Genomic DNA, 17272 nt, shown 5'->3' on the forward strand with positions numbered 1-17272 from the left:
TCAGTTTGGTAGCTGACTCTACTCCCTGTTACTTTTCAGATTTTATTAAAATTAAATGTGTTAATTCTTTATTCTTTCATCCTAGAGCAATTCTGGAAAGAAAATATATCTTAAGATTAAACAGAAAAACTATTATGAAAGACACTAAGCTCACAGTAGAGCATAAATAACTTTGTGCTCTTGAAAAGAAATGTATAAAAAGCATATTGTGAGCTGCTCTGCATGATTTCCTGTGTTCAGATTTTAGAAGCAGCTTGACTGACACAGAAATCCTGAACCAGAGAATCTTTAGATACTGAAAAGTCTTTTAAAGAAGGTGATACACAAGGTTTCAAAGAACAATTTCAACATTGTTCTGTTGAAGGTTATACTTAGCCCTGAACCACATTACTTTCCTGTCTACATTTCATTTCCTGGGGGCTTGCCAAGTGATAAACAGACCCAGGCGTGTGGTAGATTTGGGGTTTTTTAGCACGAAGAGGGTAGCTGGAGTTTGCTTTAAGACATTAATTGACTTCTGTGATCATTATGGAAAGGATGGTGTAAGGTCTTCTGGAGACAATGGAGAAAAAATGGACATACTGTGCTGTTTATTCCATCATCCAGATACATTTTGTCAGGGGTAAGACTTCCAGTTGTCCTTTCTTGTCAGGCGGGCTGCTGTAGGGGCACAGGGAGCCTCTGTTCATTTAAAATGCCTTGCGACTGTTGCTGAACTAGATCACCAAAGGGCGAATCGTTACTAAGGTTTTTCGGTTATGTATTTAAGTGGCAGCTATCGGAGAGATGTTGGAGTCTAGAAATGATTACTAATGAACACTAAAAACAAGAAGAGAATGGGTGGTTTGTGCCACTGCTCTGAGGCATTTTCACCCATCTTCTTCCTAACAAGTTCTCTGGAGTAATTGGGAAATTGTGTTTCTTGGAAATAAAATGCTTTCCAAATGGCAGTCAGAACAACTCCGGAAAACTAAACAGAATCACAAAGCCACAATGCCCAGAGATCATTGCTCAACTTTTTTTTTTCTCTCTTCAGTATCCTTTTTCTTTTGGCTATAACAAGCATTTCTCCTCCAAATACTAAGGTCTTTGGGAGTTAAACACATGTTGAATTTTAATAAGGCATGTATAGGTACAGACCTGGAAAGCAAAGTGGAGTCCTTGTGACGGTGGGAACAAGATCCTAAAGGTTCTATTTAAAAATAGAAAGAAGAACGATCAGTCCTGCGTTCCACAGTATGAGAGTATTACAGTAAGCTTGCGTGTCTTAAGCATTGACTGTGCTTTTCAGGTATAGTTACAAAAATTTTAAGGAGAATTTCTAAATCAAAGGAGACTTTGAATGTAATGCTGTAGATAGGATCAGAGCCATATTATCAGGCAAAGAATAGCTCACAGGAACTTACACTAAACTGTACTAACCTATGCCTACCCAAACTTCTGCATCCACAAAAACATAATAATTTCCATTTGTTAAGTACTTTGGAGAGCCTTGTTTCTTCTCAGTTGCTTGTCATCTTTTTATCTTTTCCCTGTGTGAGCTTCAGTGGAACTTGTCACAATAATATATCATTTCTGTAACAGTATTCCATGTTAATTCTAAAGCTCAGGCCAACGCTATTGAAAGCATGTCAAAGGCTCGATGTTTAACATATTTTAAATGCCCTGTACCACTTGGTCAGATTGCTGATGGGAGAGACAATCTTCTTTTTTTATATCTAGTGTTTCAGAACTTGAGTAGAGATGATCCTGAGTGGAACCTCTACCTGAGGTTTTTTTCTTCCCTCTTCTCCTCAGGAGATCTAACTACTTGGAAATGAAATTCCTTTCAATTCTCATATATTGAATGTCAAATTTCTTACTCTACTCACTCAGACTGAATTTGGAAGGCAGTTTGGAGGTTACGAAAGCTGTAGAAAGACCATGGGCTCCAGGCAACTGACTTCTGTTCTTTTACTGGAGATGTGATTTAGCAAACCACTTCATCTCTCTGTGCCTCAGTTTCCCCCTTTATAAATAAGGTTAACAACATCACTCTTATCGTATGTGAGGGGGATTAAACAAGATAGCATGTAAAAGCCTCTTGTAAACATGTATTTTTAAAAGAAACTGCTATGCACATATTAGTTATTTTTGCAGTTTTAGGAAGCTTCACTTATGTGTTATAAGTAGCTGTTGATTTATAACTTAGAAATGCCAATTATATTAAATGTAAGAATAATTGTCACACTAAGTTTGCTTGTGTGTTTCAATTTTTAAATAGGCTTAATTTTATTCACAGGTAATAAGAGACCTTAAATTATTTTGGGGGAAGAACAACAAAGAAATAAATATTCAGAAGTCAATAATCTCCTCCAGTTTTCCTAAGTAAATGCCTTCTCATGTATATTGAGTCTCATGCTTCTCCATCTGAATTGTATATAAGCTCTCTTCTGTTCCTAAAGAGGCCAGGGAGAAATTTCCTCAGTTGCTCCCTCACCTCACTGAAGTGATCAAAGTTTGTAATTTAGAGTCACCCCATGTGAATTATGCAAACTGATGGCTCATGTTTTTCTTTGTCAGGAGTGTGGAAATTCAATGCAGAAGAAGACATTTATGCCCTACCTGGCTCTGATGTCAATCTGACCTGCCAAACACAGAAGATAGGCTTCTTGGTGCAGGTGCAATGGTCCAAGGTCACCGATAAGGTAGACCTGATTGCCCTTTACCATCCCCAGCATGGCTTCTACTGTGCCCATGTGGGGCCCTGTGAGTCACTGGTGGCTTTCACAGAAACTCCCAGGAATGTGTCGAAATGGACTCTGCACTTGAGAAACTTTTCTTCCTCACTCAGTGGAAAGTACGAGTGTATCTTTACTCTGTATCCGGAGGGCATTCAGACTAACATCTACAACCTCTTCCTTCAGACGCAAGGTAAGCATACCAGGTAGAGGGAAGGACGTGCATGCTTTCACTCAGCTCTCATTCAGTCAACAAATATGCATTATGAAACGACTATGTGTGAGGCGTGGTGCTACTAAGCATACAAAAGTTCACCAGAAAGAGATATTGTCTGGTAAGGGAGACAGAAATTGATCGAATAATTCCACAAATAAATGTAAAATCATGATAGTAATAATGACTACAACAGCCTGTGAATGAGTATATGTAATAGAGACCAGCAAAATTGTCCCTGAGAAAGTAACACCTGAGCTGAAGTCTAAAGAATGAATAGACATTAACACAGTTTAAGAGGTGGGGTTGGGGTGAGGTGGGGTTATGAATGATCCAAAGAGAGGAAACATCTTGCATGAAGGGCTTTTGTAGTGTTTGAGGAAATTGGAAAATGCCAGTGGGACTAGAGTGCAGAGATTAGGGGTGATGGAGGGAAGGACTAGATCATGCTGGACCTTGTCAGCCATGGTCAAGGTTTCCATTTTCATCTCAAAGCCGTGGAAAGACATTGAAGCATGTCTAACAAAAGAGTGTCATGCATTAATAGCCCGATCGTATTTGTGCTGTAAAACAATCATACTAGCTTTTATATGAAAACAGGTTGAAGGGGGACAAGAAGGAGAAGGTAGAGACAGATATAGGATAAGGGGAGTATATGTGAAGGAAACAGAAAAATTGATGGTAAGTCTGGGTGTCTGGAATGCACACCTGAGTGCTGGTGCCATTCACTGAGATGAAAGGCAAAGGAAGATTTGTGGGTGAATTCATGAAAGTGGCTTTGGATATACTGTATTTAGTTCAGGGCAGGTAAAGGGGACAAGGAGGCTGCTAGACAAGTAGCATTCATACCATATATACTTCAGAGGCCAGTATTTGGAGGCAAGAATTCTAAATTTAAGGTCCAGTTCCTTTCTGGTTAGAAATCAACTTGACTTGGAGCCTGTCATGTAAATTCTCTGAGCCCATTTGGAAAATGACAATAATAACATGTGCCCGAAATTACCTGGTCCTAATGTAAATGATTTCCATTTCTGCTAATGGAAAAAAATGAAAATGAATGCCAACAAATGCAAAATGTACTGGAAATAGACTTTTTAATGCAGGGGCAAAGAGGCCTGGTAATGTAAGAAAACACAACAAAAATTAACTCTTGAAGGCCTTGCTAAAGGAGACATAGAGTTACCCCAGAACAAGCAACAGGTATGGATTTATTACCTCCTCTCCATTTCCTATATCTTACCTGCTCTAAGATTATGATATTGGAACCACCCACCTGTGGGCCAAGAGCCCATCAACCACTACCTTACAGTGTCCTATTCTCTTGGTATTTTCCAGAAGGAATAAAACAAAACAGAAACTTCAGTTCAATTGGGATGGAGTGGAGTGGGTTTGAAGTAAAAAGATATATTTAATAGAAGACCCATAGAGAACAATGTTTAGCTCACATACTTTGGAATTGGGTAGCCTGGCTTCGAAAGTTGGCTCTGTCACTTACTATATATTCCGTTGTTGCCAAGTTATTTCAGTCTCTAAGTTTTTGTTTTCTTACATAACAAATATGGATAATTATAGTACTTCCTTCGCGAGTATCACTATTTAGATGATTAAATGAGATAATCTGTATAAAGTATTAGCATAGTTCCTGCCAAAGGGTAAGAGTTTCGCAAATGTTAATTTTCAATTAAGAGTAGTAATAATTATATTGAGGGAATTCTACTTCTCAATTTCTATTAAAAATAAGCCCTCCTCCTTCTCTTTATATATTGGCCTAATTTGGAACCCAGTGGGATATTTGCCATACATAAGCACAAGCACACATTGACTTTGGCTTCAGACATAGATTTTTGCATCTTCTGCCTAAACCAGTAAAACTATAGTATTGCCTGGCTGAGGACCTAATGTTTCAGGGTCTCCATTGAGAATTGGCAACATGGATTGATATACCCTGGAGGAAACAGAATATGTGATGAATCAAAATGAATAAAACAATAGAAAAGAGATACTATGTTATCCAGAAAGGAGAATGGTGTTGCCTTTAAGGAAAGTGTATTTCTTAAAGGAAAGAAAAGCAAAGGAGCTAAGCTTGTAACTGCTAAAATCTGGGAATGTCGGGAGAGGAAGAAGCCATGTCTATATCTTTGTGGTTGGAGAATTCCCAATCTTCTGATTGTAACTTTGTTGCTATCAGCTGAATCAGAGGAAAAGCAATGGCCTCAGAGCTGAAGAAATGGTTCTGGCATTGTGCATTTGGGTACACAGGGAATACAATAGAAAAGAGCAAAACAGAAGGGGGGAAAATCCTTCACCACAGAGTGACGAAACACGCAAGGCTGGTATGTAGCTAAAGACAAGGTGTTGACTTAAAGGAGCTGGTTGCCATCCGAGGGCTCTGCCACGTGCACCCCCAATGGCACGTCTTCTTTTCCCCTTAATCTTTTAATCTCTTGCTTCTCTTCTCACCTGAGCCATTTCCTTACTATGCCCCTGTGGGATCTTTAAGTTTACAAGCCAGTCAGGTAAGCAAAGCACATCTGAAGTGCAAACATTTATAAAGTACATAAACAAATGCAAATTGAAGTGGTGTATAAGAATCTAAATTTGAAAATGTGGAGAGACTAGAGGTGGTTGGGTTAATCACCTCTTCCTGTTTCTTTTTTCTTGTCATCTGAGCCTTTCTCCCTAGTTGGCTCACAATACTGTGTGTGTCTAAATCCTGTCCCCGTGTACCCTGAGGGCCTGGCTGAGAAGGGATTCTGTTCTCTTTTCACAATATTTTGTCCTTGTGTGTGTCTCAGTGCTCTGAATCTGTGGACGAGACTGGAAATATAATGAACAGTTTGGTGTTTGCTTCTTTCTCGTGTTCAATTGACAGGGTTTTCCCCCAGGTTAGAAGCTTTTGAGTTATTCCAAGAAATGCAGTTCTCTAAGTTAAGCCTTGCATTATTATTATCTAGGTTTCAATTTGAGTGCTAATGGATCCCATAATGCTTCAGATTATAAGATTTTGGTGCATTTAAAAATTTGTAGTTATTAGGATCAGTTACAAGAGTACAACATGGCTTTACTTTACTAGATTACAACAGAAGTCTCAGGGAGCTGTTAATGTTATTCTTGGAAAGTAGTAGGAGTCGCGGCAGAGGTCAGAAGAGAAGTACTGGTCACAGAAATAGTAATAATAGTAGCAAAATAATCTTGATAATATGTTAATATGTTCAGTCTAAATCACATGATTATCTGGTCTAGTTTGTTATTGAAACTAAATGCCAATTCTCCTCAAATTCTTGCATTTAGTCTTTATCCAACAAATATTTTTTTGAGTGTGTAATAGTGCTGAGCACCACAGACATAGTGGTGTGCAATACAGGCATGACTCAGCCTTCATGAATCATGAAGTACAATAGGAGGAGGCAAACTTTAATCAAATAAACAAATAAAGGTCAAATTTCAAAAGGGAAAGGTGTGTTTATGGTAAGGAAGTAGACAGCATATGACAGGGTATAATAGGAAAATCAAGAAATGTTTCCTGAGCACGTTGGTACTTTGAAACAAGTCTGCTGAACCTCCTCATTTGCCAGCAAATCAATAAACTCCTCTTTCCTTCTGGAAGGAAGGAAGGAAGGAAGGAAGGAAGGAAGGAAGGAAGGAGGGAGGGAGGGAGGGAGGGAGGGAGGGAGGGAGGGAGGGAGGGAGGGAAGGAAGGAAGGAAGGAAGGAAGGAAGGAAGGAAGGAAGGAAGGAAGGAAGGAAGGAAGGAAGGAAGGAAGGAAAGAAGGAAGGAGAAAGAAAGAAATGTTTCCTTGGGAAGTGCTGCTTCAGCCGTAAGGTGGAGAACACAGAGCTTTACAAAAGACAGGACATGCCAAAGCTCTGTAGTGAAAGGAAGTTATGGCAACTATAGGGGATTTTAAAAGGTATTGTGGCAGAAGCAGAGACATCAATGGGGAGGCAGTTGAAGGTGAGGCTAGAGACTGATCAGTCCAGTTAAGAAATTTTGCTTTTATCCTAATAGCTGTGGAAACTAATTGAATGGTAGGAGGTTTTTTGTTTGTTTTGCATTTCAAAAATGCATCTTTGTGGCTCAAATGCAGAGAGTGAATTGAAGAAGGGCAGAGAGGATAGTGTAGATTATTAATAGTTAGAAACAACAGCAGAAGTCTAGGAGAGATGCTGATATCATTAAGCAGAGTGGCAATGAAGTAGATGAAGAGGAGTGTTCAGCTTAGAAACATGTTTAGAAGATTCACCCCAACAAGATTCAGGTGTGGGTTGCATATGTGAAGGGAGGAATAGAAAGCAGTGTCAAAAACAATGCTTTCGTTTCTGGTATATTAGAACAACAACAATAAAAAGAAATGAGTTACTCATTGTGTTAGGCAACACTGGAAGACGATCAGATTGTACAGGCATTATTTTGAGTTTGATTTTCTACATGTTGAAATAGGAGTGAAGTTGAGACACTCAGGAGATGGTAGGCAAACAGCTGGATGGATGTACAATTCCTAATCTAGGAAAGAGGTTTAAACTAGAGATACAAATTGGTGAGTCATCTGAGTGTGGGTGCTAACTAAAGTTCTGGGAGTAAAACAAATCATCTAGGAAGAGAAAATAAAGTGAGAAAAGTCATGTGACACTTCTACAGAGTCCATGGTGATGGGTGGAGAAAGACAGTCTTTGAGGGGTAGCGCAGAGTAACTGAAGAGGCAAGAATAAAATCAGGGATGAACTGGGTTACAGAAAGCTAGAAGATGACATTGCATAAAAGGAATAGCCACTAATTCCAAAGTTTTTAAGAAGATAAAGTAGGTATTGGATTGTATTTTGGAACATGGAAGTTTTGACCACCTAACAGGAGTTGTTTTGGTGGCATTATGGAAGGGAAGTCAGACTGGAGGGACAAGAGGGGTAAGTAGGAAGATAGACAAATGGCCAACAAATGTATGAAAAAATGCTCAACATCACCTGTCATTAGGGAAATGCCTACTACATTTTCTTCTAGAAATTTTATGGTTTCATGACTTACATTTAAGTCTTTAATCCATCTTGAATTAATTTTTGTATATGGCAAGAGTTAGGGATCCTGTTTCATTCTCTGCATGTGGCTATCCAATTTTCCTAACACCATTTATTGAATAGGGCCTCCGTTTCCCAATGTATGTTGTTGTCAGCTTTGTCTAAGATCAGTTGGTTGTAGGTAGATAGTTTTATTTCTGGGTTCTCTATTCTGTTCCATTAGTCTATGTCTATACTTTTATACCGGTACCATGCTGTTTTGGTTATTCTACCCTTGTAGTATAACTTAAAATCAGGTAATGTGATGATTCCAGATTTGTTCTTTTTACTTAAGATTGCTTTGGCTATTCTGGCCATTTAAATTTGTTTTTAGGTTTGTTGTATAAAAAGTGGCCTACATTTATATTTTTATGTGTCTCAAATACTTTTTTCTGTATTTTCTACTTTTTTCTTTTCTGTGGTTCAGTTTAGATGTTTTCTATTGATTTATCTTATGATTCATGAATTCTTTTTGATGTCAGTAAGTTTTTGACCTCATCAGATTCATTCTTAATTTCTGATATTGTGTTTTTTTTTTTTTTTTTTTGAGACAGAGTCTCGCTTTGTTTTCCAGGCTAGAGTGAGTGCCGTGGCGTCAGCCTAGCTCACAGCAACCTCAAACTCCTGGGCTCAAGCGATCCTCCTGCCTCAGCCTCCCGAGTAGCTGGAACTACAGGCATGCGCCACCATGCCCGGCTAATTTTTTTATATATATATCAGTTGGCCAATTAATTTCTTTCTATTTATAGTAGAGACGGGGTCTCGCTCTTGCTCAGGCTGGTTTTGAACTCCTGACCTTGAGCAATCCACCCACCTCGGCCTCCCAAGAGCTAGGATTACAGGCGTGAGCCACAGCGCCCGGCCGGAGATATTGTGTTTTTAAATTATTATTTTTGATAGATTTGTAATTTTTGATGAAATAGCATATGTTTTCATCTATTTCTTCTATCTTTTTCTCTATTTTCTTGAATATATTGAAAAAAATTATTTTTCAATCCTTGTTATGTAGCTCCAATGTCAGGAATATTTGTGTGTCTGTTTCTATGTTTATTTTTTTCTTGCAACTTGCTCCTACATAACTCCTCCAAATTTGTTTGTATTATTATTACTATCAAATATATTGCATAAATATTAACAAAAAATGTAATATAGAATATATACAATAAATTGCACATATGTATAATATATAAAGTAAACCCAATAGTATAACATTACAACTAATTGTTCGAAAAATCTCATGTTCCTTAAAGAAATTAAGAGAAAACAAAAGGTAAATACATATATGTATAGTATTTTATTTATAGTATTTACCCACATATTTACCATTTCCTATACTGTTCACTTAATCCTATGAATTGGAGCTATTATTTGGTTCATTTGCTTTCAGTCTAAAGGACTTAGTTTAGTATTTTACATAGGAAAAAATCTGCTTACAAAGAATTCTCTCATGTTTTTTCCTTTTTCATTTTTAAAGGATAATTTCACTGGGTGTAAAATTCTTGGTGGCCTGTTGTTTCTTTCTTCTTCTTTTCTTTTCATATGTCTTCTGATCTTCATTATTTCTGATTAGAAGTAATCCATTAATTATATTATTGATGCCCTGCAAGAGATGAATTGTTTTTATTTTTGTTTTGTTTTTATTTTTCTCATTTCAATTGCTGTTTTCATAATTTTCTCTTTCTCTTTGGATTTCAGTAATTTGATTATGATGTGTCTAGGTGGATATATCTTTCTTTTTATCCTATTCAGGTTTTGTTAAGATTCTTGGATGTGTAGATTAATTAATGGGAACGTTTTTTAATAATCAACTATGTTAAGTTTTTGGCCATTGTTTCTACAAATATTTGTTCTGTTCCTTCCTCTTTTGCCTCTTCTTCTATGACTTCTGTTTCACATGTGTTGGTATACTTGACATAGTCTCAAATGACCCTGAAGTTAATCTTTTTAGCCTTGTTCTTCAGATTAGATAATTTATATTGATCAATATTCAGATACACAGATTCTTCTGTCACCTTAAATTTGCTGTTGAGCATCTAGTTATATTTTTATTTTTGTTATTAACTTTTCAACTCCAGAATACACATTTGGCTCATTTTATACTTTCCATTTTCCCACTAATATTCTCTATTTATTGAGTCATTATCATCATATCTTGTTTTAATCCTTTGGGCATACTTATGATACCTGCTTCGAAGTCTGTTAAATCTGTGTCTACTCAGACAGTTGTAATTAATTGCCTTCTTCCTAACTATGGGTCACACTTTCCTTTTTCCTTGATGTGTCATAATTTTGTTGAAAACCGGACATTTTATATATATGTGTGTATATACACACACACACATATACATACATATATATAGTGTGTATATATAGTGTGTATATAGCATATATATTATTTATACAGTGTGTATATATTATATATGTATATGTGGCAACTCTATATTTTGACTTTTTTTCAGTCTGTGTCTTTGTTTTTTTAATTTTAGTAACTTACCTGTACTTAAATTGCTAAGTATATCTCCTTTGCAATGTGTGGCCATTGATATCTCTGTTCAGTTTTTAATAATAATTCTTATTTTTTAATTTGGAGTTGCCCCTGCATTGGCAAAGCCCCTTTATTAGTCAGCCTATGATTTTGGCAAAAGTTGTGTTTAAATTAGGCTTCCATCCTCTACACATGGATTTGCATGTGGGTTAGGAAATGCATTCAAAGTTCCAGCCAGTTATCCACACTCCCTTGGAGTATACTTTTTGCTAGGCTCTCTCAGGTCTCCTCCACTGTGTTTATAGTTTCCCAGTCAGACCACAGTGAGGGAAGAACTTATCTCATTCATTATATGACTCTCTGATTTCTGCAGTCTACATGTTAAATGTCTGTCTGCTCTGCCACTGTCTTAGTTCATTTTGTGCTACTATAACAGAACACCATAGATTGGGTAATTTATAAAGAACAGAAATTTATTTTCTCACAGTTCTGGATGTTAGGAAGTCCCAGATCAAAGCACTGACATCTGGTGAAGGCCTTTCTGCTGTACCCTCTGGAAAGGAGGAACACGATGCCTAGTTTTATACTTATCTTTTTTCATGACCTCTACATGCTCCAATAACCAGAAGCCCCTCTATTCTACCCCCCACATTTTGATACTTACATTGTATCTTTATTTTAAAACACATTTATTACTATTCCTTTACTTATAGCAATCATGTGTTGTTAGTGTTAAATGTAAATACATAATCAATACTTACCAACAGTCTTTATGTAAATGTAATCTCTAGTCTGAAGTATATTCTATTGGAGAATCCTCAGGAAGTGCTCCTGAAAGCAATATTTTCTGAGTTCTTGCATGGCCCTAACATTTTCCTGTAATATTTATATGAAAGGTTAATTTTGCTGAATATAAAATCCTTGGCTTACATTTTCTTTCCTTAATTATATTAAATATGTTATTCCATTATTTTCTTGTATAGAATTGCCATGAGAAAGCATGGTAATCCAATTTTCTTTCCACATAGTTGGCTTTGTTCAATACTTTCAGAAGAGTATGCTTAATGTTGCCCATTCTCAGTCTATTTTCCTACTTTTGCAGTATAATCTTTTACTATATATTTTCTAGTGATTTTTATTTAAGAAATTTTTCTGAATTATGTTTTAATATTTGTTCTGTTTCATTTGTTCGACTTTTTCCTTGAATGCCTTCTATTGTAAATATACTTTTGTCTTCTTTGCATATAATTTTCTTTGGCTTTCTTTTATCTCCTTGTCTTTTATTTTAAAATTATTTATTTATTTATCTATTTATTTAAATAAATGTTTTTATTTCCCTCATTCTATTTTTTTAATTGATTAACTTTTGTGTTTGCATATTTTTGGTTTTGTTCTAGCTTGGTCTGCATTTCTGGAGTAATTTTAAGACATTGCCCTGCTAGAAAAAAACATTTTTGTTTCCTTGGGGCCATGGTGTTTTATTAACATAAAATAAAAACTTTGAAAACAGAATGATTCTTTCTAATTTAATGAAAAATGTGTTATTTTTTATTGTTTGCTATACATGAGTTATATACATTTAAATTGTCAACATTAATTGTAAGAGACACCTGAGACATGTGAGTTACATATCCTTCATGAGGTCCCAGGCTCAATCCTAACATGAGTTAAATACAACTCACAGGACAGCTAATGTGTTAAAAAATTATTTCAAACCCTTTCCTGAATTCTACCACCTCTCTTTTGTAAGTCTTCTTTTTTTCCAATGAACTCATTTACCAGTCTTTCCAAAATTTTGCACAATTTATGTTATTTTCTTTATTTCTTTTGGCTCATTTTGAGTAATTAGACTGTACTTTTTATTTTGTGGTCCTGTCTTGTTACTAGGCTGTCATTGTTGTAGGAATGTTATTTTCTTCTCCATTCCTTTTTTGCTTATAGTATCTTTACAGGTTGTTCTACTTCATTTCTTTTCTATTGCTCATGTTTAAATTAAATGCATTTTTACTCTTATCATGGGATGTCGGGCCAGGCTAGCTTCTCTAGAGTGTTCATTGTCTCTAGGGCCCACTCTTCTGTTATTTTCAAGATAAGTAATTTGCCATTTTACTTTCTGAGTGTATTTCCTTTTGCTTCTATGCCTTACTTTTATCTAAATTGCCTCTTTGATTTCTCCTCTTGGGCCTGCCTTGTTTAATTCAGATTCTTCTTCTAGGTGCTTCTTCTCAGTGTGGCGTGAGTCCTGAGAAGCCCCGTCTACTCCAGTGCTGACTACCCTTTTCTTATTTCCCTTGAAAACACTGATGATTTCATGCCTGCAAATTCCCTTTTCCATTTCAGCTGCTATGCTCAGATTAGTCTGCTGTCTTTTCAGTGACTACCTGGGAGCAGGGTTCTTTAGTTCTAAGTGCCAGTTGATCTTCTTGCTTCTTTCTGCACAGTCGCTGATAGCACAGTAGTCTAGTGGTTTGTCCCACATATTAATGGGGATGTATTATTATTTAGTATTCTTGCAGATATTGTCTATGTGTTTTTAGTTCTTCTGCCTTAGTTACTCTGTCTGTTTTTATAGAAGTTTTCAGGGATATTTGAAAAGTATTGCCACTTGTACTCCCAACTTCCCCGAATCTGAACAAAGTTTACAAAAATGTAATACTTGTGTATTTGGATAATGTGCATTAAAATATAATTAACATACTGAATGGATTTCATGGACTTCACAGATATTATTGCCTAGATCAGTATGTTTAAAATAAATTTATGCAAGTAAAACAATTACGATGATTTCAAAAATAAAATGAAGTAGTAGCAATGGTGGCATGCAAATACAGCAAAAAATTTATGATGATGGTATACAAATAACTCCATTTGAAAATACTGTATAGCTAAATGCCTTTAACCATAAGTGATGGGGCCCTTTTTCTTAAATCATGGGGTTGAAGCAATATTTGAAAGCAGCAATGGAAAGAAAGAAAGGCAGTGATCCCACCTTCTGAGCTTGAGGAATTCAGGGGACAAGAAAATAAACAATCACTATTTGAGAATGATTCAGGGAAGATGTGCCCTAATGGGAAGATCTGGTTTTAATTAGATAAAGGAGAAGGAAAGAATTATCAGTAAAGAGAATAGCTGATATTGATGAGAGATTGACAACAAAGATCTAAAGGCCAGATACAATATTCTTAAACTGAAAAATATTCCATTTTTAAAATATATATGTACTGTTGGTAGGAATGATAATGTTCATACTCAATGATCAATTAATTATACTTCTGAAAATTTATCTTAAGTAGCTGAATGGTCAGAAGAAAGCCATTAGCATAAGGATGATCCTTGCTATATATCATGTAATAGATTAAAATAAAAACCCAAGGTGAAAAAGCATAATGATTCAATAATTGGAAATGACTAAACAAATGATGATGTGTATATATAATGGAATAACATAAAGCCTCCACAAATTTTGACCACAAATAGTTCAAGAGTCGTATAAAACATTTTAAAGTAACAATATACATAACTTTCATTGGTAAATAGGATTGCAAAGTATAAGAACAAGTAGATGCATACAAACAAGAATTGAATAGATATAGAAAAAAAGAATAAAAGATTTTTAGGGTATTAGGATGATATGGCTGTTTACATCAGCTATATCATGTATAAATTATCCTTTGATATTAATATAGTTTAGTCACAAATGTGTATGTGTGTGTATATAACTTTCTCCAAAAGAGGGACTTTAAAACAGATATTTATCTCATATCACCTTTAAAATGAAAATAATTCATTAAGAATGCTTCCTCAGAGTTTCCTTATATATTTTTCTGTGTCATCTGTTATTTTGAGGAATGTTTATAAGCTCTAAAAAGACCATTAGATACAAAGATCAATGTTTGCTAGGGGTTGAGGGGAGGGAGGGATGACTAGGCAGAGGACAGAGGATTTTGAGGGCAGTGAAGCTATTCTGAATATCTCTATGGTGGGTACATAGTCTTATACATTTGTCCAAACCCACAGAATGTACAAGACTAAGGGTCAACCCTAATGTAAACTATGAACTTTGGGTTATGATGATGTGTCAATGTAGGTTCATCAATTGTTCCACTGTAGCGTGAGATGTTGACAGTGGGGACACTGTGACTGGGTAAGGACGGATATACTGGGCATTCTCTGTAGTTCCTTCTCAAGTTTGCTGTGAACCTAAAACTGCTCTAAAAAATAAAGTCTATTAAAATAATACTTTCAAAAAGACAAAGGCCACATTATAAAGTTTTATGTTCTATCTGATCAAGCAAATGCAACCTAAAGACTAAAGCACCAATCTGGGGCTAAAGCAGAGGAACATACAAATGATGAGTTGGATTATGTTAGGGTAAGTTTCCCATAATTTTTCAGTGATAAGCAACTATCTGTGCTTTTCAGTGGCTCAGTTTAGCCATTTATACAATGAAAACTATCATTAGGTTTTGCCTGTTGCTTCATAGTTACCCTGAGAATAGATGAATCTCTGTACTAAAACTGTTCTTGCTGGGTGTGGTGGCTCACACCCATAACCCTAGCACTCTGGGAGGCCAAGGCAGGAGGATCACTTGAGGTCAGGAGTTCAAGACCAGCCTGAGCAAGAGCGAGACTCCGTCTCTACTAAATATATAAAAATTTATATATTTATATATAAATATAAATGGTGGTACATGTCTGTAGTCCTAGATACTTGGAAGGCTGAGGCAGGAGGATTGCTTGAGCCCAGGAGTTTGAGGTTGCTGTGAGCTAGGCTGATGCCATGGCACTCTAGTCAGGGCAACAGAGTGAGACTTTGTCTCAAAAAAAAAAAAAAAAATAGAAAAGAAAAGAAAAATAAAAAAGAAGAAAATGGTTCTTATCTCTTCTATAAAAAGCACTTTATAAACCAATCAAATATCCATGTATTTTCAATCTTATGTTTGTTATAGGTACACAGGATGAATGGAGAAGCAACCATACAATAGAAATAGAAATAAATGAGACTCTGAAAATACCATGCTTTCAAAATATCTCCTCAGAAATTTCATCTGAGTTCACCTTTGCATGGTTGGTGGTAAGTGTTGCCTTTTTCAGTGAATAACTGCAATGATCTGTAAATATGAACGAAGTAAAATGAATAGCAAGTAATAATAGGAAGGAAGCATACTTGATGAGAGGCAGGCATTATGCCAGTGGTTGGGGGAGGGATAGGAAAGGAAGGAAAAGACACTCTCAGATTCTTTCTAACCAGGCAAGCCTCAGGGTCTATGAATGCAGTGGGTTAATTTAAAAATTAGCTCCTAAAGGTTAGCGTCTATATCTGTCTATATACTAAACGATGACTGCAGAGAGGACAAAGCGTGAAGGTGCCCTGGAGAGGAGCCACATCCAGTAGAAGTCCCTACTCATAAATATTTGTTTTAAAAAAACATGTGCAGAGATATGTTTTGGGTTTTTTCCCCCCACAGAACTCTTATTACTGCATCCTGGGAAACATTCAACATTGCTTTAGATCAGGAAACACAAACTCTAATGCTTCTACAATACAAGCAGAAAATGTGCAGGAAATCAGGACTCGTGTAAGAAACAGTCACTACTCAGCTCTATTAATGCCGCAGGGGGCTGCATGCCCGTAATTGCCCTGCCTCCAAACTTGCAAAAAAAAAAAGCCCGAAATCCAGATCTTTGAGAAATTTTCCAATTTTAAAAATAATTTGTAGGCAAAAATAAGTACTGGTCTATTATTTTGATGGAATAAATTACTAGGGCACTATAAAATATAACACTAATATTTTTAAATTATCAATTTAAAAAATTCCACTGAGTATTGACTTTGATAGTTATGATTAATTAACTAGTTGTTTACCATGTCCTATGTGATGACTAAATTCTCCCACCGTTTTTCTCTACTTGAAATATTGCAAACTTCCTCTATTTAGGGCTATAATTTAATTTTGCTGGCCTCTTAATGTGAATGTATCATTTACCTGCTCTGTCTGCCTTTGTTATTTTATCACTAATCTGCAACATTATTCTGTAATACTGTGTCATTTTATTTTAAAAATCTAAATGTAATCTTAAAAACTAAAATCTAGTGATTTAATATATCTTTCAAATGGGAGTTATCACAGTTTTTTCTCATAGTAGGCAAACAAAATCAACATGAGCATAATAAGAAATATGAAAGAATAGTGTATAATCAAATGGCAGACAACTATTAACCAACACATATAGAAATCTAACACTGTTAAATCAAATAGCAACAAGAGACTAACAAAATTATAAATATAACCATAAAATGATTTCAAGAATCACATAACAGGGTATTTATTTAGGTGATCCCAAATATGATTACTGTATATTAATTTTTCAGGTTGTCATCAAAATGCAAAGCATAGGATTTTAAAATTCTTACAAAACTCATAAATCCCCATTAATGTAACAGCTGACACAATTTGGAAAATATGATTCACATGACTGATTATTCACATTCCAAGTTACCTAGGTTTTTGTGGGCTGTCCTAGAAACTAGACCCTACACATAAAAAGATTTTTCTGGGGGTGTGCCAAATCCCAAATAACTGTATTCCATGAAGACCTTAAAATGCAATCTATTGATAATTTTTCATTGTCTAAATTTTTTTGGATAGTCAGTAATATGAAAAGAAAAACATATTCTAAAACAAATTTCCCAAATTGTTCTGACATCTACAATAACTCTTTGTCATCTGTCACAAAATATATTTTTCCTTTTAAAGGATTTGGTTTCCAAAGAGAAAAGCTTCCTTGGCATCATGCCTACCAT

The 17272-nt window shown here is 35.7% G+C and overlaps 1 protein-coding gene across 1 annotated transcript in view; it reads left to right on the forward strand.

Moving 5' to 3' along the window:
* The first annotated feature begins 466 nt into the window (after nucleotides 1–466).
* Nucleotides 467–17272, forward strand: part of CD96 (CD96 molecule) — an 85811-nt gene continuing 69005 nt past the window's right edge. Inside the window, exons 1-3 of the mRNA XM_020287615.2 lie at nucleotides 467–622; nucleotides 2563–2913; nucleotides 15417–15541. Coding sequence (XP_020143204.2) covers nucleotides 562–622; nucleotides 2563–2913; nucleotides 15417–15541 — 537 coding nt within the window. The 5' untranslated portion in view covers nucleotides 467–561. The remainder of the gene's footprint in view (nucleotides 623–2562; nucleotides 2914–15416; nucleotides 15542–17272) is intronic.

This window comes from Microcebus murinus, chromosome 1, assembly GCF_040939455.1.
Source record: "Microcebus murinus isolate Inina chromosome 1, M.murinus_Inina_mat1.0, whole genome shotgun sequence".
Classification (NCBI taxonomy): Eukaryota; Metazoa; Chordata; class Mammalia; order Primates; family Cheirogaleidae; genus Microcebus; species Microcebus murinus.